The 24781-nt window shown below is 47.3% G+C and overlaps 1 protein-coding gene across 2 annotated transcripts in view; it reads left to right on the plus strand.

The window, feature by feature from the left end:
• Positions 1-24781, plus strand: part of flt4 (fms related receptor tyrosine kinase 4) — a 193546-nt gene that overhangs the window by 153835 nt on the left and 14930 nt on the right. For both annotated transcript variants that reach the window (XM_036970533.1, XM_036970532.1), the window contains exons 19-26: positions 8241-8345; positions 8860-9062; positions 10725-10893; positions 11121-11215; positions 20962-21084; positions 21740-21851; positions 21962-22061; positions 23443-23548. In XM_036970533.1, the coding sequence (XP_036826428.1) occupies positions 8241-8345; positions 8860-9062; positions 10725-10893; positions 11121-11215; positions 20962-21084; positions 21740-21851; positions 21962-22061; positions 23443-23548 (1013 nt within the window). The remainder of the gene's footprint in view (positions 1-8240; positions 8346-8859; positions 9063-10724; positions 10894-11120; positions 11216-20961; positions 21085-21739; positions 21852-21961; positions 22062-23442; positions 23549-24781) is intronic.

The raw sequence follows: 24781 nt of genomic DNA on the forward strand, positions 1-24781 counted from the left end.
CCACTCAATAAACTGGATTTTAAAATGTGGGACAAACATCCAATTGAAGCCCTACATGCAGAATTCTGTCGGAAAATTCTACAAGTCCAGAGAAATACACCAACTAATGCATGTAGGGCAGAATTGGGCCGTTTTCCAGTAATAATGAAAATACAGAAAAGATCATTAAAATTTTGGCTACATCTAAATTCAAGTCTAAATTCGAGTCTGCAATTTAAAGCACTTCAAGCCCAAGAGCTGAGCCCAGAAACGAGCCCTCTCAGTCAGCTGGTGTTGGACCTCACCAACCAAGCTGACGCCAGCACTGCTTCAAAAGAAAGAATTCCAATAAGCAAAATTATGAACCAATCAAAGGAATCATATTTACAATACTGGAAAAACGAAACAAAATCCCAAAGCCGACTAAATTGCTATCTGACCCTAAACAGAGAATATGAATTGGCTGATTATCTCTACTCTGTCAGAGATACGAAGCAGAGACAGATCCTTACCAAGTACAGGCTGAGTGACCACCGATTGGCAATAGAAACCGGCAGACATAAAAAGACATGGCTACCCAAAGAGGAGCGTGTATGTGGTCACTGCATGACAGGGGAGGTAGAGACAGAGATGCACTTTCTCCTTTACTGTGATAAATATTCCTCACAAAGAGATTCATTATTCACAGAAATGACTACATATATTCCAAATTTTTACAAATTGAACCCAGAGGAAAAACTAAGAATACTCATGGGCGAAGGAGCAATGGCTCCTCTTGCAGCCAAATATGTATTTTCCTGCCATAGCCTGAGGGACACTGAATAATAACATCTGCATAGTAAACAGTAACTTACTTATTATTACTATTATTGTTATTACTATAATTATTAATGTTTACTGTAGACTGTTACCATTTTATTGTTATTATTTTTGTATTTAATTTTGTATTATTATTTACTACCATTTTATATTATTATTTGCTATCATTTATAATTTTGTTACAATGTATATTGTATACATTGTTGCTTTGGCAATATTGACACAATGTTTTTCATGCCAATAAAGCAGCTTGAATTTGAATTTGAATTTGAGAGAGACTTTTTGACTTTTGGTCTTTCTTTATTGAAACATTCTCAATTCATTTAAAACTCACCCCCCCCCCCCCTCCCCTAAAATAAAAAATAAAAATATATCCTCTACCACATGATACAAATCACCATACACAAAAACCCTCTCCTACAACCGTATATCCAAAACATCTTCCCCAGCAATACAGACAGCCCCCCCAACACACCATATCTCCTCAAACATCTCCACACATTTGATCATTTTATAGAACTCAAACTCAACCCTAAGGCGCGCAGAGACCATCCCATTAAACAGTAGTAAAGGGTCTGTTATACCCCCACCTTTAACCCTGTTCCTCCTTGTTAGCCAAATAGCTAACTTTGCCTGAGCAAACAGAAAATTCAACAAAACACATTTTTCTTTCTCCTTACTCGAATACCTGTATCCCATTATAAACATCCCAACAGCAAAAACCACCCCCAACCTGTCACACAGACATTCCAACAGAGACATTAATGGCATTAACCTGGTGCACACAGAAAACACATGAATTACAGTTTCTTTCATTTGACAGAAAGGACACCCCTGCCCAATTCCCGGATCAACCCGTGCCAACCAGCTGTTAGTGGCCAGGGCTCCATGAAGAACCCTCCACTGGAGGTCCCCTGACCTCTTTGGTACTGGGGGTTTGTAGAGCGCCCTCCATCGAAAACCCACCATACTCTCCGCCCCACATACCCCCTGCCACTGATGTGCCTTCACTCCTGTTAGGCTTCTAATGCTCCTAACCTTAACGCAGAGGTTGTAGAGGGCTTTACCTCCCACCCCCTCAAACTCCCCCAGGCTCGGAGTGTTAAAATCTAACAAGTCCTCCAGACCCCCTTGCCAGTCTCCAGTCTCTGCCGTCACCTGCAGTGGCGGGAACATTGGTGGCCCCTCTCCCTTTGGCCTCTCAAACACCCCCCTTACCGGCTCAGACAGTGCCTCCTGGACCTCCTCCAGGAATCTTTCCAGCAGCCTAAGAGACGTTATTCCTGTTTGTTGCGCCAAGACCTCCGGGGTTTTCCACCCCTCCTCTCCCAGCAGTCTCAGGTCACCCAGCCTTTGTAAACCTCCTGCCATCAGTTGCCTCTGCAGGGTGGCCGACTGAACCGATCTCAAAGGGATGGCTGGGTTGTGGAAGATAGGCTCCTCCCACACCCACTGCCCAGGCTCCACACCCCCTTCTCGTGTGGGCCTTAGCAGCTGCCAGGCCCTCAGCACCGCAGAGTAAAACTCTGAGAGACCTGCTGTACTCAGCCTCTCCAGCTTCATGAGGAACAGCTGCCGGTCCAACCCTAATCCGCCAGCTCTCCTCAGCAGCGCGCATGCTGGTTCCCTCCAGCCAACATCAGTGTGGTACAGCAGTCTCTGCACCGCCTTTAGTCGGAAAGCAGCCATCCTGCTCTCCAGTTCCACCAAGCCCTGTCCTCCTTCGTGGACGGTCATGTACAAAACTGCTGCCTTCAGCCAGTGATGTCCCGACCAAAAGAAGTCCACCAGCTTGCGTTGCAGGTCTGCAAGCAGACCGGCGGGGGGGTTGAGGACAGCCAGTTTATGCCACAAGGAAGATGCCACCAGGTTGTTGATTATCAGCACCCTCCCTCTATATGACACTTGGGACAGGAGCCACCTCCACCTGGCCAGTCTTGACACCACTGCCTGTGACAGCCCCTCCCAGTTCTTGCTGACCCACCTCTCCGAGCCCAGGTACACCCCCAACACTTTAAGCCCTTCACAACCCCACTGCAAACCCCCTGGAAGCAGAGGAGGAGCCCTATCCCCCCATGCCCCACATAACAGAGCTTTGCTCTTGCCCCAGTTTACCTTAGCTGATGAAGCTCCCTCGTACACCTTCAGACTGGTCTCTAGTTCCTGCATATCTTGCCCATCCCTGACCATCACAGAAACATCATCTGCATATGCTGAGACTGCTATTCCTGTCACCACATCCATGCCTATCCAGCACACTCCCCGCAGTCTCCTGCGTAGCAGTCCTAAAAAAGGCTCAATGGCTAGTGTGTACAGCTGCCCAGATAGAGGGCATCCTTGTCTAATACCCCGTCTCACCCAGACTGGCCTACTGAGCCCCCCTCCCACCTTAACCATACATGACGCCCCAGCATACAACAGCTTCACACAGGTCACAAAACTCTTCCCAAACCCAAACACAGACATCACATTAAACAGATACTCATGATCCACTCTATCAAACGCCTTCTCTTGATCTAAAGAGACCAGTCCAAAGTTCACATTAGAACCTCTCGACAAATCCAACATGTCCCTAATCAAGAACAAGTTGTCCGTGATTGAGCGTCCCGGTACACAATATGTCTGGTCCTTGTGTATTATAGAGTCCAGATGGGACTTCAGTCTGTTAGAGAGGACCTTGGCAAAAATCTTGTAGTCCGCACAGAGTAATGCCACAGGCCTCCAGTTCTTAAGTTCACACAAGTCCCCTTTTTTGGGCAGGAGAGTCAGAGCCGCCCGACGGCAGCTCATCGGCAACTCTCCTACCCTGACGCATTCACGCAACACGCAAAATAAATCCTGTCCAATTGTTCCCCAGAATTTTTTGTAAAATTCCACTGGAAGTCCATCGACCCCAGGTGCACGACCGGGGGACATCTGGGTTACTGCCTCTGCCAGTTCATGTGACAACAGAGGAATGTCCATTTCATCCCTCTGTGCCCGAGAGAGCTTAGGGAGTCCTGCGAACAAGACCTGAGCACACATAGGATCACACATTTCTGCCCTATACAATTCAGTATAAAACTCCACAGTCCGCTCCCGCATCTCCCCCACCACAGAGGTCACCCGCCCATCAGACAGCCGTAGACAATGCATACCCTTGGATTCACTGCTCTGTCTTTCCAAACCAAAGAAGAAGGAGCTGGGAGCATCCATCTCCTTGAGCATGGAGAACCTAGCTCTTACAAGTGCTCCCATTGCTTTAACCTGGAAAAAACTGCCCAGGTCCCTACGTAATTCGGCTAAGTTAGCCTGGAGGCCTACATTGCCTTGCCCCACCATCTCTACCTCCATCTCACTAATACACCGCTCTAGTTCCCCCAATACTCTCCTAGCCTCTGAGGATGAGAGAGCAGTATACTGTTGACAGAAAAGCCGAATTTGCACTTTCCCCACATCCCACCATTGACTCAGAGACTCATACTCCTCTCTTCGCTGCCCCCATCTTTCCCAAAAAGTCTGGAAACCTGAGCAAAAAGTGGCATCTTGTAAGAGCTTTACATTGAACTTCCAATAAGATGCCTGCCGGGGCCCTGGTGAAATAGACAGCCGAGCCATGGTTATGTGGTGATCCGAAAACCCCACTGGGAGAATGGTAGCACCCAGCAGCCTATTGCTCTGATTCCTGGACATGTAAAAGCGATCAAGTCGAGCTGCACTCACCCTAGCCCCAAAAACCTTCACCCACGTATACTGTCTTGTGTTTGGATGTTTAGTTCTCCAAACATCCACTAGGTCAAACTGATTAAAGATATCCCTTAACACTCCCACTGACACTGAATGAGGCTCTTCCCCATTTCTGTCTTTTGTAAAATCCATTGTACAGTTCCAGTCACCTCCGATCACCAGCGTCTCCTCAGGCGCTACTTGTGAGAGTTCCTGTCTAAGACTCCCAAATAGAACCCCTCTTTCTCTCCCTGTGTTAGGCGCATACACATTTATAAAGACAAAACACATGTTGTTAATTTCTGCTTTAACAACAAGCAACCTACCCCTACACACCTCCTTTGAGGAGCAAATTTTTACAGCCAGACCAGGTGCAAAAAGGACTGCCACCCCTGCACTAAGATTTGTCCCATGGCTCAACACACTTGCCCCTTTCCACCAGAGCCCCCAATCAACTTCATTCACCACATCACTATGCGTCTCCTGCAGAAACAACACCTGTACTTTTTTTTGTTTTACATATTCACCCAACACACTCCTCTTTCCCGCATCTCTGGCGCCATTTATATTGAGCGAGCCTACCCGAAGAGTCTCCATAAGAAGTGGGAGAAAAGCCAGCAGAGAAATAGACCAATAGCAAAGCTCAAAAAGCCCCAGTGTCAGTAAGAAATTAAACATCTAAACAGTGTCTGAAGGTAAACCTTTACGCACTGTTGTGACCCACTTCCTCAACCTAAACCGTTTCCTGGGTGAGAGGACACCATGCCCCTCATTTCTCATAGCATGTTGTACTGATCTTACAAACTTCCTAGGATCAGGAAAAAAAGCCTCAAGATTAACTTTTTTCCCCTTAGTCTCATTCAGGAACCTTGTCAGTTCTCTCAACGTGTACTTAGACCCCTCGGGTTGACTGGATGTCAGCTCCGGGCCAATTGAAGAGGAGTCTGAAAAAAATAACTCCTCATCCTCTTCCTCAGACTCACTTTCCTCCTCTTCTCTATCTCCCACCCTGACCACCTGCCCTTTCTCTCTGGTTAGGGCCTCACCCACAGCAACAGGCAACATTTCCATGGTGCCTTTGTCCACACCCTTTTTCTTTTTCCTCTTGACACCCTCCTCCTCCCCCCCTAATCTCTTACACTTCCCCACTATACTCTCCTCATCCACTAGAATTACCTGACTAGACGCAGTATCATCTGCACCACCCTCCATAGCATGACTAGGGCCAGCCTCAGCTACACCACCCTCCATAGCATGACTAGGGCCAGCCTCAGCTACACCACCCTCCATAGCATGACTCGGCCCAGCATTATCTGCACCACCCTCCATAGCATGACTCGGCCCAGCATCATCTGCACCACCCTCCATAGCATGTCTAGGCCCAGCCTCAGCTACCCCACCATCTCTAGCCTGACTAGACCCAGCCTCTGCTTCTCCACCATCTCTAGCCTGACTAGACCCAGCCTCCACTACCCTACCATCTCTAGCCTGACTAGACCCAGCCTCTGCTTCTCCACCATCTCTAGCCTGACTAGACCCAGCCTCCACTACCCTACCATCTCTAGCCTGACTAGGCCCAGCCTCATCTACACCACCATCTCTAGACTGACTAGGCCCAGCCTCTGCTATCTGCATCTCCTTACCCCCTGCATTTTGACCTCGATTTCCCCCACCTGCCGTTGTACCCTCACCTTGTCTATGGCCTTTATGTGGGCACGCAAAACTCTTGTGCCCCAAATCCCCACATTCAAAACACCGTAGACTATCTGTGCTGGCAAAACCGGCATAGAGCCCCTCCCCATGCCTCACTTTAAAATGCACATTTAGCTGTTGCTCATTATTGTTCAGAAACATAAACACTTGCCTCCTGAACGAAACAACGTGCTTAACGGCATCTGCCTGAAAACCTGCTGACAGTACACGGAAACCGCTAGCAAACTTACCAAAACGACTCAGCTCTTTCCTAATTTGATCATCCGTAATAAACGGAGGCAAATTTGCCACTACAACTCTTGTTGAAGGGGTAGAGAGAGGTGAAATTGACACCAACACATCCCTTACAAATATTCCGCTAGCAATTAGCCTACCGACCAAATTAGCCCTTTTCATGAACACAACCACAGCTTTGTTCATTCTAGAAGCAGAATGTATAAACTCAGCTCCTACCTGTTCACCGACCGCGAGCAGAACCTCCTCCACCTTAACTCCGTTCTCAGGAACACACCTGAATCCATGCTGTATCGACAGCGTCTCCTCCGCGCTAGGCTGAGAAGCCATTGCGCACACTACACCTTCCAACCCCCAGGAAAGTTACTCTGTCCTCTTCCACCCTAACTTTGAAAAAAAAAAAAACTTTGGATACCGCTAAAACAAATATTTAATTAACCCTCCACCATAGAAAATAACATGTAAATAAAAGAATCAAGAAAGTTAGTTAGGATAGAGCTTTCCACACCAAACACTCAAACTCCAAAAAACTCCCAGCATGCACCGAAAGAGAGAGAGAGAGAGAGAGAGAGAGAGAGAGAGAGAGAGAGAGAGAGAGAGAGAGAGAGAGAGAGAGAGAGAGAGAGAGAGAGAGAGAGAGAGAGAGAGAGAGAGAGGGATCGAGAGAGGGATCGAGAGAGGGATGGATGGGAGGATAGAGAGTGATAGATAGAGGGAGAGAGAGATGGATAGAGGGAGGGAGAGATGGATAGAGGGAGAGAGGGATGGATAGAGGGAGAGAGGGATAGAGAGATCGAGAGAGGGAGGGATGGATGGATGGAGGTATAGAGAGAGGGAGGGAGGATAGAGAGATAGAGAGAGGGAGGGAGGATAGAGAGATAGAGAGGGAGGGAGAGAGAGATGGATAGAGGGAGGGAGAGATGGATAGAGGGAGGGAGAGATGGATAGAGGGAGGGAGGGAGCATATGGAGGAATGAAAGAATAAACAAACTGAAGAATGAGTGAGTGAGTTAGCAAAAATAATCAACCAAACTAATGAATGTTACATTCTGGTTTCCTCTGTTCCTGTTGAATGGGTCTGGAGCCCAGACTGCTACTGATGACGATGATGAGGGTAGCAGTCAGTGGTAATGATGCTGGTTCACGCTCTGTTCAGTGCTCTGTAACACACACACAGTCCCAAGGGGTAGTGTCTGGGTCCCGTCCAGAGTGATGGATGGCAAACCCTTTGGACATCGGAATTAGAATCTTGTTACATTCTAACTTTTTGATTTATTACATTTGACTCATCAAATCAAATTGTATTCGTCACGTGCATTGAATACAACAGGTATTATTAAAGGTATACTTTAATAAGGTAGACCTTATTAAAGTGAAATGATTACTTACAAGCCCTTAACCAACAATGCAGTTAAAGTAACAACAATAACGAGGCTATATACAGCTGGTACCGGTACCGTGTACAGGTTAGTTGAGGTAATTAGTACATGTAGGTAGGGGTGAAGAGACTATGCAGAGATAATTAACAGAGAGAGCAGATGTTGCAGTCTGGAGGGACATTAGGATCAGTGAACCAGACCAGCAGATAAATCAAAACGTCTTTACTTTTGGAAGTAGAAACACATCTGGTTTCTCTAATTCTCCTCTCCTTCTCTCTCTCTCTCTCTCTCTCTCTCTCCTCTCCTCTCCTTCTCTCTCTCTCTCTCTCGCTCCTCTCCTCTCCTCTCTCTCTGTCTCTCTCTGTCTCTCCTCTCCTTCTCTCTCTCTCTCTCTCTCCTCTCCTCTCTCAGGGAAGGTGTTGGGTCATGGAGCGTTTGGGAAGGTCATCGAGGCCTCCATCTTTGGAATCAGCAAGAAGAGCAGCCTGGACACTGTGGCGGTGAAGATGTTGAAAGGTGTGTGTGTTTTTAATTTTTTTTACCTTTATTTAACCAGGCAAGTCAGTTAAGAACAAATTCTTATTTTCAATGACGGCCTAGGAACAGTGGGTTGGTTAACTGCCTGTTCAGAGGCAGAACGACAGATTTGTACCTTGTCAGCTCGGGGGTTTGAACTTGCAACCTTCCGGTTACTAGTCCAACGCTCTAACCACTAGGCTACTCCCTGTGTGTATGTGTGTCCCCGTGTGTGTGTGTGTGTGTCCCCGTCTGTGTCCCCGTGTGTGTGTGTGTCCCCGTGTGTGTGTGTGTGTCCCCGTCTGTGTGTGTGTGTGTCCCCGTGTGTGTGTGTGTCCCCGTGTGTGTGTGTCCCCGTGTGTGTGTGTGTCCCCGTGTGTGTGTGTGTGTGTGTGTGTGTGTCCGTGTGTGTGTGTGCGTGTGTGTCCGTGTGTGTGTGTGTGTGTCCGTGTGTGTGTGTTTGTGTGTGTGTGTCCGTGTCCTGACCTCGTCTCTCCCTGTCTTCTGTATCCAGAGGGAGCGTGTGCCAGTGACCACAAGGCTCTGATGTCAGAGCTGAAGATCCTGATCCACATTGGGAACCATCTTAACGTGGTCAACCTCCTGGGGGCATGCACCAAACCCAGCGCCCCCCTCATGGTGGTGGTGGAGTACTGCAAGTATGGGAACCTGTCCAACTACCTGAGAGCCAAGAGAGAGTTCTTCCTACCTTACAGGGTAAGACCTAATGCTAACCCTTAACCCCTAACCTGTCCAAATACCTGAGAGCCAAGAGAGAGTTCTTCCTACCTTACAGGGTAAGACCTAATGCTAACCCTTAACCCCTAACCTGTCCAAATACTTGAGAGCCAAGAGGGAGATCTCCCCACCTTACAGGGTAAGACCTAATGCTAACCCTTAACCCCTAACCTGTCCAAATACTTGAGAGCCAAGAGGGAGATCTCCCCACCTTACAGGGTAAGACCTAATGCTAACACTTAACCCCTAACCTGTCCAAATACCTGAGAGCCAAGAGGGAGATCTCCCCACCTTACAGGGTAAGACCTAATGCTAACCCTTAACCCCTAACCTGTCCAAATACCTGAGAGCCAAGAGGGAGATCTCCCCACCTTACAGGGTAAACTTTGTGAAACTCTGACGTTGGTTTCCGGATACAGATTAAGCCTAGTTCTGTTGTAAAAAATGAATCATGCTCCATGGAGATTCACCGTTGATAGTGATTCTTAGTCCAAGACTAGACTTCAGACTGTGTCCAGGAAACCAGTCCTGAGTCTTTAGTTTTCAGAGGCATTTAGTTAGTTACTGACTCGTGGTGTGTTTAGCAAAAGGTTTTCTGGGTATTGGGCTGTAACATACAGTATTTCTGGGTATTGGGCTGTAACATACAGTATTTCTGGGTATTGGGCTGTAACATACAGTATTTCTGGGTATTGGGCTGTAACATACAGTATTTCTGGGTATTGGGCTGTAACATACAGTATTTCTGGGCTTGTTCAGGATCAGGCCTTATATATATATATATATATATGATTGACATAATATAACTGTTTTATCAGGGTGACACTAGGATTGATAACATACAACATTTACAGAATGTTTTGTTCAATTGAGAAAAACAACTGAAATCAATCATAGAGGTGTATGGAAAGTGATGGTGAGTGTTGGGGACTGTTCTGTTGCAGAGCTGGTGAAAAGGGCCCATTATAACACTCCCCTCTAATAACACGATGGCTGTTGGAATAGACTAAGTCCCCGGGTCTCAATCCTAACGCGCTTTGTCCGCATTTCATGTTTAGAAAGACAACGTCCCGCGTTCACTGAGACCACACCAATGGGAAACGCTGCATATGGCGTCTAAATCGGAAAGGACATTTAAATACAGCACAGTGACTGATTAAATTACATTTAAATACAGCACAGTGACTGATTAAATTACATTTAAATACAGCACAGTGACTGATTAAATTACATTTAAATACAGCAAAGTGACTGATTAAATTACATTTAAATACAGCACAGTGACTGATTAAATTACATTTAAATACAGCAAAGTGACTGATTAAATTACATTTAAATACAGCAAAGTGACTGATTAAATTACATTTAAATACAGCACAGTGACTGATTAAATTACATTTAAATACAGCACAGTGACTGATTAAATTACATTTAAATACAGCACAGTGACTGATTAAATTACATTTAAATACAGCAGTGACTGATTAAATTACATTTAAATACAGCACAGTGACTGATTAAATTACATTTAAATACAGCACAGTGACTGATTAAATTACATTTAAATACAGCAAAGTGACTGATTAAATCCTGGCCAATGTGTAGATGGTAACCTACATGATGTACCTGTGTGTTCCTCAGGACCGCTCCCCTAAGACTCAGAGCCAGGTGAGACGCATGATAGAGGCAGGACAAGTGGAGCCGAGAGCCCGCCTCCCACCTTCCCCGTCCTCCTCCTCTATTGGCAGCCCCCAGAGTCAGTCATCCAGCAAGTCCAATCAGAAGAGCCCCTCTCCTGCTGTGGAAAAGAGTGAGTAGTGTGAATTGCAGTGTTGGCCAAATCCTAACTTCAGACTGACATAAATAATGCAGTAATGCCAATGGGATTTGGGGATTTTAAGTGCTGAAAGTTCAGTCTTGACCTTTTGACTGAAGAGCCTCAAGAATGTAGAATCAAAACAAGTTATACCTAAGTTAAATCCTCCCTCCCTCCCTCCCTCCCTCCATCTCTCTCTCTCTCTCTCTCTCTCTCTCCAGTGGAGGACCTATGGAAGACTCCTCTCACTATAGAAGATCTGATCTGCTATAGTTTCCAGGTGGCCAGAGGAATGGAGTTCCTGGCCTCGCGAATGGTATCTCTCCAGCAACCACACACCCATCATCCATTTTTTTTAAAATCACCCTAAAAACCCATCACCCCAGAAGATTTCTCCCTAAAAACCCATCGCCCCAGAAGATTTAATCCGAAAAACCCATCACCCCAAAAGATTGAATCCGAAAAACCCATCGCCCCAGAAGATTTCTCCCTAAAAACCCATTGTCCCAGAAACCACACACAGATTATAGAGAACAAGCTGTTTAATATATAATAATACATACTGTACCGGGCCAGTTTCCCAGAACCACGCATGGTGTGGTATAAGGCTCTGGACTAAAGTAGTGCACTACACCATATTGATCTCCCTAGAAATCACAGAGATTCTAGAGACCAGTCTGACAGGGGGTGTGAGGAAGAGGAGGAGGAGGAGGAGAAGGAGGAAGAGGAAGAAGAGGAGGAGGTGTAATGCAAATAGATTATCCAATAATACCACATCCTGGGCTTGTTTCCCAGACACAGATTAAAGCCTAAAAAACATGTTACGGAGTGCGACTGAGACTTCTTTCTTTTTAACAGGACTGTAGGTGCTGCTACTGGTTTCTCTCACTTTCTCTCACTACCTCTTTTGCATAGGGTATCAATCAAATATATTTATAAAGCCCTTTTTATATCAGCTGATGTCACAAAGAGCTGTACAGAAACACAGCCTAAAACCCCAAACAGCAAGCAATGCAGGTGTAGAAACACGGTGGCTAGGAAAAACTCCCTAGAAAAGGCCAGAACCTAGGAAGAAACCTAGAGGGGAACCAGGCTCTGAGGGGTGGCCAGTCCTCTTCTGGCTGTGCCGGGTGGAGATTCTAACAGTATATGGCCAAGATGTTCAAACGTTCATAAATGACCAGCAGGGTCAGATAGTAATAATCACAGTGGTTGTAGAGGGTGCAACGGGTCAGCACCTCAGGAGTAAATGTCAGTTGTCTTTTCATAGCCGATCATTAAGAGTTAGAGACAGAAGGTGCGGTAGAGAGAGAGATTCAAAAACAGCAGGTCCGGGACAAGGTAGCACATCCGGTGAACAGGTCAGGGTTCCATAGCCGCAGGCAGAACAGTTGAAACTGGATCAGCAGCACGACCAGATAGACTGGGGTCAGCAAGGAGTCATCAGGCCAGGTAGTCCTGAGGCATGGTCCTAGGGCTCAGGTCCTCCGAGAGAAAAGAGAGAGAAAGAGAGAGCGAGAGAATTAGAGAGAGCATACTTAAATTCACACAGGACACCAGATAAGACAGGAGAAATACTCCAGATATAACAGACTGACCCTAGACCCCCGACACATAAACTACTGCAGCATAAATACTGGAGGCTGAGACAGGAGGGGTCTGGAGACACTGTGGCCCCATCCGACGATACCCATGGACAGGGCCAACCAGGCAGGATATAACCCCACCCACTTTGCCAAAGCACAGCCCCCACACCACTAGAGGGATATCTTCAACCACCAATTTACCATCCTGAGACAAGGCCGTGTATAGCCCACAATGATATCCCCACGGCACAAACCCGAGGGGTGCGCCAACCCGGACAGGAAGATCACGTCAGTGACTCAACCCACTCAAGTGACGCACCCCTCCTAGGGACGGCATGGTTGAGCACCAGTAAGCCAGTGACTCAGCTCCTGTAATAGGGTTAGAGGCAGAGAATCCCAGTGGAGAGAGAGGAACCGGCCAGGCAGAGACAGCAAGGGGGGTTCGTTGCTCCAGTGGCTTGCTGTTCACCTTCGCACTCCTGGGCCAGACTACACTCAATCATAGGACCTACTGAAGAGATGAGTCTTCAGTAAAGAGTTCAAGGTCTGCATCTCTCACATGGATCGGCAGATCATTCCATAAAAATGGAGCTCTATAGGAGAAAGCCCTGCCTCCAGCTGTTTGCTTAAAAATAGCGTACGTGTAGGTATGTACGGCAGGACCAGATCAGAGAGATAGGTAGGAGCAAGCTCATGTAATGCTTTGTAGGTTAGCAGTAAAACCTTGAAATCAGCCCTTGCCTTGACAGGAAGCCAGTGTAGGGAGGCTAGCACTGGAGTAATATAGTCAAATGTTTTGGGTTCTAGTCAGGATTCTAGCAGCCGTATTTAACACTAACTGAAGTTTATTTAGTGCTTTATCCGGGTAGCCGGAAAGTAGAGCATTGCAGTAGTCTAACCTAGAAGTGGCAAAAGCATGGATACATTTTTTGGCATCATTTTTGGACAGAAAGTTTCCGATTTTTGCAATGTTACGTAGATGGAAAAAAGCTGTCCTTGAAATGGTCTTGATATGTTCTTCAAAAGAGAGATCAGGGTCCAGAGTAACGCCGAGGTCCTTCACAGTTCTATTTGAAGCGACTGTACAACCATCAACCATCAAGATTCAACAGCAGATCTCTTTGGTTCTTGGGGCCTAGAACAAGCATCTCTGTTATGTCTGAGTTTAAAAGTAAAGCATTTGCCGCCATCCACTTGGGGCTTCACCGTGTTTCATTGAGATGTACAGCTGTGTCGTCTGCATAGTGAATGTTAACATTATGTTTCCGAATGACATTGACATGAATAACATCACCAAGAGGTAAAATACATAGTGAAAACAATAGTGGTCCTAAAACAGGGCCTTGAGGAACACAGTTGATTTGTCAGAGGACAAACCATCCACAGAGACAAACTGATATCTTTCCTACAGATAAGATCTAGACCAGGCCAGAACTTGTCCGTGTAGACCAATTTGGGTTTCCAATCTCTCCAAAAGAATGTGGTGATCGATGGTATCAAAAGCAGCACTAAGGTCTAGGAGCATGAGGACAGATGTAGAGCCTGGGTCTGATGCCATTAAAAGGTAATTTACCACCTTCACAAGTGCAGTCTCAGTGCTATGATGGGGTCTAAAACCAGACTGAAGCATTTCGTATTCATTGTTTGTCTTCAGGAAGGCAGTGAGTTGCTGCACAACAGCCTTTTCTAAAATATTTGAGAGGAATGGGAGATTCGATATAGGCCGATAGTTTTTTATATTTTCTGGGTCAAGGTTTGGCTTTTTCAAGAGAGGCTTTATTACTGGCACTTTTAGTGAGTTTGGTACACATCCGGTGGATAGAGAGCCGTTTATTATGTTCAACATAGGAGGGCCAAGCACAGGAAGCAGCTCTTTCAGTAGTTTAGTTGGAATAGGGTCCAGTATGCAGCTTGACGGTTTAGAGGCCATGATTATTTTCATCATTGTGTCAAGAGATATAGTACTAAAACACTTGAGCGTCTCTCTTGAGCCTAGGTCCTGGCAGAGTTATGCAGACTCAGGACAACTGAGCTTTGAAGGAATACGCAGATTTAAAGAGGAGTCCGTAATTTGCTTTCTAATAATCATGATCTTTTCCTCGAAGAAGTGTCATGTATTGTCATGTTGTGTCTTTCTGTCCTTTCCTTTCACCCTGTCTCCCTCTGCTGGTCGTATTAGGTTACCTTTTTTCCCCCAGCTGTTCCTTGTCTCCTCTTGACTACCTCGTCACCCCTTCTCCCACCTGTTCCCCTTTTCCCTCTGATTAGTCCCCTATATCTCTCTCTGTTTTTGTTCCTGTCCTTGTCGGATTCTTGTTTGTTGTGTTTCATGCCTGAGCCAGACTATCGTCATGTTTGCTGTAACCTTGTCCTGTCCTGTCGGAATCTGCCGGTCTATCTGAGCCTACCTATGTTTGGTTATTAAAGAAGCTCTGTTTAAGTTAGTTCGCTTTTGGGTCCTCATTCACTCACCGTAACAGAAGAATCCGACCAAGAATGGACCCAGCGACTTCGGATCCTCTCCACTCAGCCGTCGAGATCCAGGGAGCGATGCTAGGCAGACACGAGCAGGAATTGTCTGCTGCTCGACATGCCGTTGAGACCCTGGCCACCCAAGTCTCCAACCTCACAGAACAGGTTCACCATCTCCGCCTCGATCCACCGGCCACTTCCAGGGCTTTCGAATCTCCGGAGCCCAGAATCAATAACCCGCCGTGTTACTCTGGGGAGCCCACTGAATGCCGCTCGTTCCTCACCCAGTGTGATATTGTGTTTTCTCTCCAGCCCAACACTTACTCCAGGAGCACTGCTCGTGTCGCCTACGTCATATCTCTCCTTATTGGACGGGCTCGTGAGTGGGGCACGGCAATCTGGGAGGCAAGGGCTGAGTGTACTAACCAGTATCAGGACTTTAAGGAGGAGATGATACGGGTTTTTGATCGATCTGTTTTTGGGGAGGAGGCTTCCAGGGCCCTGTCTTCCCTATGTCAAGGTAATCGATCCATAACAGACTACTCTATTGAGTTTCGCACTCTTGCTGCCTCCAGTGGCTGGAACGAGCCGGCTTTGCTCGCTCGTTTTCTGGAGGGTCTCCGCGCAGAGGTAAAGGATGAGATTCTCTCCCGGGAGGTCCCTTCCAGCGTGGATTCCCTGATTGAACTCGCTATTCGCATTGAGCGACGGGTTGATCTTCGTCACCGAGCTCGTGGAAAGGAGCTCGCGTTCTCCGTTGCCCCCCTCTCCGCATCACTACCATCTTCCTCTGCCGGCTCGGGAGCTGAGCCTATGCAGCTGGGAGGTATCCGCATCTCGACTAAGGAGAGGGAACGGAGAATCACCAACCGCCTCTGTCTCTATTGCGGTTCTGCTGGTCATTTTGTCACTTCATGTCCAGTAAAAGCCAGAGCTCATCAGTAAGCGGAGGGCTACTGGTGAGTGCTACTGCTCCTGTCTCTCCTTCAAGATCCTGCACTACCTTGTCGGTCCATCTACGCTGGACCGGTTCGTCAGCTTCCTGCAGTGCCTTAATAGACTCTGGGGCGGAGGGCTGTTTTATGGACGAGACCTGGGCTCGGGAACATGACATTCCTCTCAGACAGTTAAGGGAGTCCACGGCCTTGTTCGCCCTGGATGGTAGTCCTCTCCCCAGGATTCAGCGTGAGACGCTACCTTTAACCCTCACTGTTTCTGGTAATCATAGCGAAACCATTTCTTTTTTGATTTTTCGTTCACCTTTTACACCTGTTGTTTTGGGCCATCCCTGGCTAGTTTGTCATAATCCTTCCATTAATTGGTCTAGTAATTCTATCCTCTCCTGGAACGTCTCTTGTCATGTGAAATGTTTAATGTCTGCTATCCCTCCTGTTTCCTCTGTCTCTTCTTCACAGGAGGAGCCTGGTGATTTGACAGGGGTGCCGGAGGAATATCACGATCTGCGCACGGTGTTCAGTCGGTCCAGGGCCACCTCTCTTCCTCCACACCGGTCGTATGATTGTAGTATTGATCTCCTTCCGGGAACCACTCCCCCCCGGGGTAGACTATACTCTCTGTCGGCTCCCGAACGTAAGGCTCTCGAGGATTATTTGTCTGTAGCTCTTGACGCCGGTACCATAGTCCCCTCCTCCTCTCCCGCCGGAGCGGGGTTTTTTTTTGTCAAGAAGAAGGACGGGTCTCTGCGCCCCTGCATAGATTATCGAGGGCTGAATGACATAACAGTTAAGAATCGTTATCCGCTTCCTCTTATGTCTTCAGCCTTCGAGATCCTGCAGGGAGCCAGGTTTTTCACTAAGTTGGACCTTCGTAACGCTTACCATCTCGTGCGCATCAGGGAGGGGGACGAGTGGAAGACGGCGTTTAACACTCCGTTAGGGCACTTTGAATACCGGGTTCTTCCTTTCGGCCTCGCTAACGCTCCAGCTGTCTTTCAGGCATTAGTCAATGATGTCCTGAGAGACATGCTGAACATCTTTGTTTTCGTTTACCTTGACGATATCCTGATTTTTTCACCGTCACTCCAGATTCATCTTCAGCACGTTCGACGTGTCCTCCAGCGCCTTTTAGAGAATTGTCTTTTTGTGAAGGCTGAGAAGTGCACTTTTCATGCCTCCTCCGTCACATTTCTCGGTTCTGTTATTTCCGCTGAAGGCATTAAGATGGATCCCGCTAAGGTCCAAGCTGTCATTGATTGGCCCGCCCCTAAGTCACGCGTCGAGCTGCAGCGCTTTCTCGGCTTCGCGAACTTCTATCGTCGTTTCATCCGTAATTTCGGTCAGGTGGCAGCTCCTCTCACAGCCCTTACTTCTGTCAAGACGTGCTTTAAGTGGTCCGTTTCCGCCCAGGGAGCTTTTGATCTCCTCAAGAATCGTTTTACATCCGCTCCTATCCTTGTTACACCTGACGTCTCTAGACAGTTCGTTGTCGAGGTTGACGCGTCAGAGGTGGGCGTGGGAGCCATTCTTTCTCAGCGCTCCCTCTCTGACGACAAGGTCCACCCATGCGCGTATTTTTCTCATCGCCTGTCGCCGTCGGAACGTAACTATGATGTGGGAAACCGCGAACTGCTCGCCATCCGGTTAGCCCTAGGCGAATGGCGACAGTGGTTGGAGGGGGCGACCGTTCCTTTTGTCGTTTGGACTGACCATAGGAACCTTGAGTACATCCGTTCTGCCAAACGACTTAATGCGCGTCAGGCGCGTTGGGCGCTGTTTTTCGCTCGTTTCGAGTTCGTGATTTCTTATCGTCCGGGCTCTAAGAACACCAAGCCTGATGCTTTATCTCGTCTCTTCAGTTCTTCAGTAGCCTCCACTGACCCCGAGGGGATTCTCCCTGAGGGGCGTGTTGTCGGGTTGACTGTCTGGGGAATTGAGAGGCAGGTAAAGCAAGCGCTCACTCACACTCCGTCGCCGCGCGCTTGTCCTAGGAACCTTCTTTTCATTCCCGTTCCTACTCGTCTGGCCGTTCTTCAGTGGGCTCACTCTGCCAAGTTAGCCGGCCACCCTGGCGTTCGGGGTACGCTTGCTTCCATTCGCCAGCGTTTTTGGTGGCCCACCCGGGAGCATGACACGCGTCGTTTCGTGGCTGCTTGTTCGGTCTGCGCGCAGACTAAGTCCGGTAACTCCCCTCCTGCCGGCCGTCTCAGGCCGCTTCCCATTCCCTCTCGACCGTGGTCTCACATCGCCTTAGATTTTGTCACCGGACTGCCTTCGTCAGCGGGGAAGACTGTTATTCTTACGGTTGTCGATAGGTTCTCTAAGGCGGCTCATTTCATTCCCCTTGCTAAGCTTCCTTCTGCTAAAGAGACGGCACAAATCATCATCGAGAATGTTTTCAGAATTCATGGCCTTCCGTCAGACGTCGTTTCGGACAGAGGTCCGCAATTCACGTCTCAATTTTGGAGGGAGTTTTGCCGTTTGATTGGGGCTTCCGTCAGTCTCTCTTCCGGCTTTCACCCCCAGTCTAACGGTCAAGCAGAACGGGCCAATCAGACTATTGGTCGAATCTTACGCAGTCTTTCTTTTCGCAACCCTGCGTCTTGGTCAGAACAGCTCCCCTGGGCAGAATACGCCCACAACTCGCTTCCTTCGTCTGCGACCGGGCTATCTCCTTTTCAGAGTAGCCTCGGGTACCAGCCTCCGCTGTTCTCATCTCAGTTCGCCGAGTCCAGCGTCCCCTCCGCTCAGGCTTTTGTCCAACGTTGCGAGCGCACCTGGAAGAGGGTCAGGTCTGCACTTTGCCGTTATAGGACGCAGACTGTGAGGGCTGCTAATAAGCGTAGAACTAAGAGTCCTAGATATTGTCGCGGTCAGAGAGTTTGGCTCTCCACTCAGAACCTTCCCCTTAAGACGGCTTCTCGCAAGTTGACCCCGCGGTTCATTGGTCCGTTCCGTATTTCTCGGGTCATTAATCCTGTCGCAGTTCGACTTCTTCTTCCGCGATACCTTCGTCGCGTCCACCCGGTCTTCCATGTCTCCTGTATTAAGCCCGTTCTTCGCGCCCCCGCTCGTCTTCCCCCCCCCCCCCCATCCTTGTCGAGGGCGCACCCATCTACAGGGTCCGCAGGATTTTGGACATGCGTCCTCGGGGCCGTGGTCACCAGTACCTCGTTGATTGGGAGGGGTACGGTCCTGAGGAGAGGAGTTGGGTTCCCTCTCGGGACGTGCTGGACCGTGCGCTGATCGAGGATTTCCTCCGTTGCCGCCAGGTTTCCTCCTCGAGTGCGCCAGGAGGCGCTCGGTGAGTGGGGGGGTACTGTCATGTATTGTCATGTTGTGTCTTTCTGTCCTTTCCTTTCACCCTGTCTCCCTCTGCTGGTCGTATTAGGTTACCTTTTTTCCCCCAGCTGTTCCTTGTCTCCTCTTGACTACCTCGTCACCCCTTCTCCCACCTGTTCCCCTTTTCCCTCTGATTAGTCCCCTATATCTCTCTCTGTTTTTGTTCCTGTCCTTGTCGGATTCTTGTTTGTTGTGTTTCATGCCTGAGCCAGACTATCGTCATGTTTGCTGTAACCTTGTCCTGTCCTGTCGGAATCTGCCGGTCTATCTGAGCCTACCTATGTTTGGTTATTAAAGAAGCTCTGTTTAAGTTAGTTCGCTTTTGGGTCCTCATTCACTCACCGTAACAAGAAGTTCATGAATTTATCACTGCTAAAGTGAAAGCCATCCTCTCTTGGGGAATGCTGCTTTTTAGTTAACTTTGCAACAGTATCAAAAAGGAATTTCGGATTGTTCTTATTTTCCTCAATTAAGTTAGAAAAATAGGATGATCAAGCAGCAGTAAGGGCTCTTCGATACTGCACGGTACTGTCTTTCCAAGCTAGTCGGAAGACTTCCAGTTTGGTGTGGCACCATTTCCGTTCCAATTTTCTGGAAGCTTGCTTCAGAGCTCGGGTATTTTCTGTGTACCAGGGAGCTAGTTTCTTATGAGAAATGTTTTTAGTTTTTAGGGGTGCAACTGCATCTAGGGTATTGCGCAAGGTTAAATTGAGTTCCTCAGTTAGGTGGTTAACTGATTTTTTTCCTCTGGCGTCCTTGGGTAGACTCTGGAAGGACATCAAGGAATCTTTGTGTTGTCTGTGAATTTATAGCACAACTTTTGATGTTCCTTGGTTGGGGTCTGAGCAGATTATTTGTTGCAATTGCAAACGTAATAAAATGGTGGTCCGATAGTCCAGGATTATGAGGAAAAACATTAAGATCCACAACATTTATTCCATGGGACAAAACTAGGTCCAGGGTATGACTGTGACAGTGAGTGGGTCCAGAGACATGTTGGACAAAACCCACTGATTTATTTTGCATTAAAATGTCAACATCATCTGACACTTCAAAAATTACTATTTTGACAGGTGTCCTGTTCCGTAGCTCAAAACACGACAGGATACTAATGAAATCAAGCGAGGCCAACAAACGTTCCTTCTGGTCAGCAGAAACACACAGAACCAATACAAGCGCCCTCCTATTTAACAGAAGAGGAGGTGGAAGAGGAAGAGGCACCCTCCTATTTAACAGAAGAGGAGGTGGAAGAGGAAGAGGCGCCCTCGTATTTAACAGAAGAGGAGGTGGAAGAGGAAGAGGCACCCTCGTATTTTAGTAGTGTCTCCCTCCACAATGTCATGACATCAAAGATCCTCCATCCCACTATGTCGTGATAGTAAAGCTCCTCCCTCCACTCAGTCATGACAGTAAAGCTCCTCCCTCCCCTGTGATGTGATAGTAAAGCTCCTCCCTCCCATATGTTGTGATAGTAAAGCTCCTCCCTCCCATATGTTGTGATAGTAAAGCTCCTCCCTCTATGTCATGACAGTAAAGCTCCTCCCTCCCCTGTGATGTGATAGTAAAGCTCCTCCCTCCCACTGTATCTCAGGTAGTAAGGAGCTCAGTATGTTAGAGAAGTTACATCCGTGTGTGTGTGTGTGTGTGTGTGTGTGTGTGTGTGTGTGTGTGTGTGTGTGTGTGTGTGTGTGTGTGTATTTCGGCAGTGTATCCACAGGGACCTTGCAGCGAGGAACATCCTGCTGTCAGAGAACAACGTGGTGAAGATCTGTGACTTCGGCCTGGCTAGAGACATCTACAAAGACCCCGACTACGTCAGGAAAGGCAGTGTAAGACACACACACACCTCGGGGGAAAAACTCGGGGTCGTTACATCAGGGCCAACGGCAAACTCGGGGTAGTTACATCAGGGCCAACGGCAAACTCGGGGTAGTTACATCAGGGCCAACGGCAAACTCGGGGTAGTTACATCAGGGCCAACGGCAAATTCAAATCTCTGTCACCGGAGGAGCAGTATGTCTAGGTTGTCATCCACTAGAGTCGTAGAACCTAGAAAGGTGTTATCTAGAACCTAAAAGGTGTTATCTAGAACCTAAAAGGTGTTATCTAGAACCTAAACGGTGTTATCTAGAACCTAAAAGGTGCTATCTAGAACCTAAAAGGGTTCATCGGCTGTCCCCATAGGAGAACCCTTTGAAGAAAAAATGTTTTCCTGGTAGAACCTATTTGGTTTCCAGGTAGAAAGAACATTTTTGAGTTCCATGTAGAACCCTTTCCATAGACGGTTCTACATGGAACACAAAATGGTTCTACTGTGGGGTCGGCCGAAAGGATCCTTCTGGAACCCTTTATTCTAAGGGTGTGTTGCTGAATAAATTCTCTATCTCTCTCTCTGTCTCACTTCTCTCCTCTCCCTCTCTCTCTCTCTCTCTATATATATATATATATATATATATTTTTCCCCCCTCTCTTCTCTCTCTGCAGGCCCGTCTGCCACTGAAGTGGATGGCTCCAGAGAGTATCTTTGACAAGGTCTACACCAGCCAGTCTGACGTCTGGTCCTTTGGTGTTCTACTCTGGGAGATCTTCTCTCTGGGTGAGACATTTAGGTATTTTAGCAGTGAGAGACACTGTTCTTGCCTCGGTTAGCCATCCAGCCTGACAGACACACCTTATCTCTGATAACACCAGTGTTCCTCTCCCCAGGTGCATCTCCGTACCCAGGTGTCCAGATCGATGAGGACTTCTGTAAACGACTGAAAGATGGAACCAGGATGAGAGCTCCTGAAACAGCATCTCCTGAGATGTGAGTCAACACAGATCCTAGAATAATTCACAAGATATGTGTAGTTAGTTATATGTGAGTCAACACAGATCCTAGAATAATTCACAAGATATATGTAGTTATGTGTGAGTCACTCACTCCTTACCTACCTTGCATACATTTCATGCAAACCCAAGCACACAATATACTTAGTAATGTAAGGTACTGTGTGCTCTGTGCGCTGTAGTGGATAGAACTAATAGTGGCTGTGGGAGTGCACTCTAACACTCTTTGGCCCTACTATGTGTCTCTGTTGCCCTCTGCTGGTAGTTATGGGATCCTTCTGGCCTGTAGGATATCTCTGCTGGCCTGTAGGACATCTCTGCTGGCCTGTAGGATATCTCTGCTGGCCTGTAGGACATCTCTGCTGGCCTGTAGGATATCTCTGCTGGCCTGTAGGACATCTCTGCTGGCCTGTAAAGGATATCTCTGCTGGCCTGTAGGATATCTCTGCTGGCCTGTAGGATATCTCTGCTGGCCTGTAGGATATCTCTGCTGGCCTGTAGGATATCTCTGCTGGCCTGTAGGATATCTCTGCTGGCCTGTAGGACATCTCTGCTGGCCTGTAGGATATCTCTGCTGGTAGTTATGGGATCCTGCTGGCCTGTAGGATATCTCTGCTGGCCTGTAGGACATCTCTGCTGGCCTGTAGGATATCTCTGCTGGTAGTTATGGGATTCTGCTGGCCTGTAGGATATCTCTGATGGCCTGTAGGACATCTCTGCTGGCCTGTAGGATATCTCTGCTGGTAGTTATCGGATCCTGCTGGCCTGTAGGATATCTCTGCTGGTAGTTATGGGATCCATCTGGCCTGTAGGATATCTCTGCTGGTAGTTATCGGATCCTGCTGGCCTGTAGGATATCTCTGCTGGTAGTTATGGGATCCATCTGGCCTGTAGGATATGTCTTTGCTGTTTCATGTGTCTGTGTGTCTCTCTTAATAGCTATGGTATTGTGTTGGCCTGTAGGATATCTCTGCTGGTAGTTATGGGATCCATCTGGCCTGTAGGATATCTCTGCTGGTAGTTATGGGATCCATCTGGCCTGTAGGATATCTCTGCTGGTAGTTATGGGATCCTGCTGGCCTGTAGGATATCTCTGCTGGTAGTTATGGGATCCATCTGGCCTGTAGGATATATCTGCTGGTAGTTATGGGATCCATCTGGCCTGTAGGATATCTCTGCTGGCCTGTAGGACATCTCTGCTGGCCTGTAGGATATCTCTGCTGGTAGTTATGGATCCATCTGGCCTGTAGGATATCTCTGCTGGCCTGTAGGACATCTCTGCTGGCCTGTAGGATATCTCTGCTGGCCTGTAGGACATCTCTTTGCTGTAACATGTGTCTGTGTGTCTCTCTTAATAGCTATGGTATAATGCTGGCCTGCTGGCAGGGCGAGCCCCGAGAGAGACCTCCCTTCCAAGCCCTGGTAGATATCCTGGGAGACCTACTACAGGACGACAACCTACCAGTAAGACACAGAGGTTTTACCCAATCTAGTCATGTCTGATCTGTCAACACTGAAGTCATAGTGGCCATTTCTGGAAGAATGGGGGTCACATACAGAAATGGAACGAGGCCAATGTGACTGACAGCCGTGGTATATCAGACATTATAAACTGGGTGGTTCGAGCCCTGAATGCTGATTGGCTGACAGCCGTGGTATATCAGACATTATAAACTGGGTGGTTCGAGCCCTGAATGCTGACTGGCTGACAGCCGTGGTATATCAGACATTATAAACTGGGTGGTTCGAGCCCTGGATGCTGATTGGCTGACAGCCGTGGTATATCAGACCGTATGTATGACAAAACGTTTATTTATACTCTAATTATGTTGGTAACCAGTTTATAATAGCAATAAGGCACCTCGGGGGTTTGGGGTATATGACCAATATACCACGGCTGAGGGCTGTGTCCAGGCACTCCGAGATGTGTCGTGCATAAGAACACACCTTAGCCGTGGTATATTGGCCACATAACACACCCCCTCGGGCCTTTTGCTTAAACAAGATTTGTGTGTTACATGTCGGTATTTCCCGTTCTGTAGGATGTTAAGGACTGATATTATATTGTGTAGGATGATAAGGACTGATATTATATTCTTTAGGATGATAAGGACTGATATCATATTCTTTAGGATGATAAGGACTGATATTATATTGTGTATGATGATAAGGACTGATATTATATTCTGTAGGATGATAAGGACTGATATTATATTGTGTAGGATGATAAGGACTGATATTATATTCTGTAGGATGATAAGGACTGATATTATATTCTGAAGGATGATAAGGACTGATATTATATTGTGTATGATGATAAGGACTGATATTATATTCTGTAGGATGATAAGGACTGATATTATATTGTGTAGGATGATAAGGACTGATATTATATTCTGTAGGATGATAAGGACTGATATTATATTCTGAAGGATGATAAGGACTGATATTATATTGTGTAGGATGATAAGGACCGATATTATATTCTGTAGGATGATAAGGACTGATATTATATTCTGTAGGATGATAAGGACTGATATTATATTGTGTAGGATGATAAGGACTGATATTATATTCTGTAGGACTATAAGGACTGATATTATATTCTGTAGGATGATAAGGACTGATATTATATTCTTTAGGACGATAAGGACTGATATTATATTGTGTAGGATGATAAGGACTGATATTATATTC

The sequence above is a fragment of the Oncorhynchus mykiss genome, chromosome 31 (genome assembly GCF_013265735.2).
Source record: "Oncorhynchus mykiss isolate Arlee chromosome 31, USDA_OmykA_1.1, whole genome shotgun sequence".
Lineage (NCBI taxonomy): Eukaryota > Metazoa > Chordata > Actinopteri > Salmoniformes > Salmonidae > Oncorhynchus > Oncorhynchus mykiss.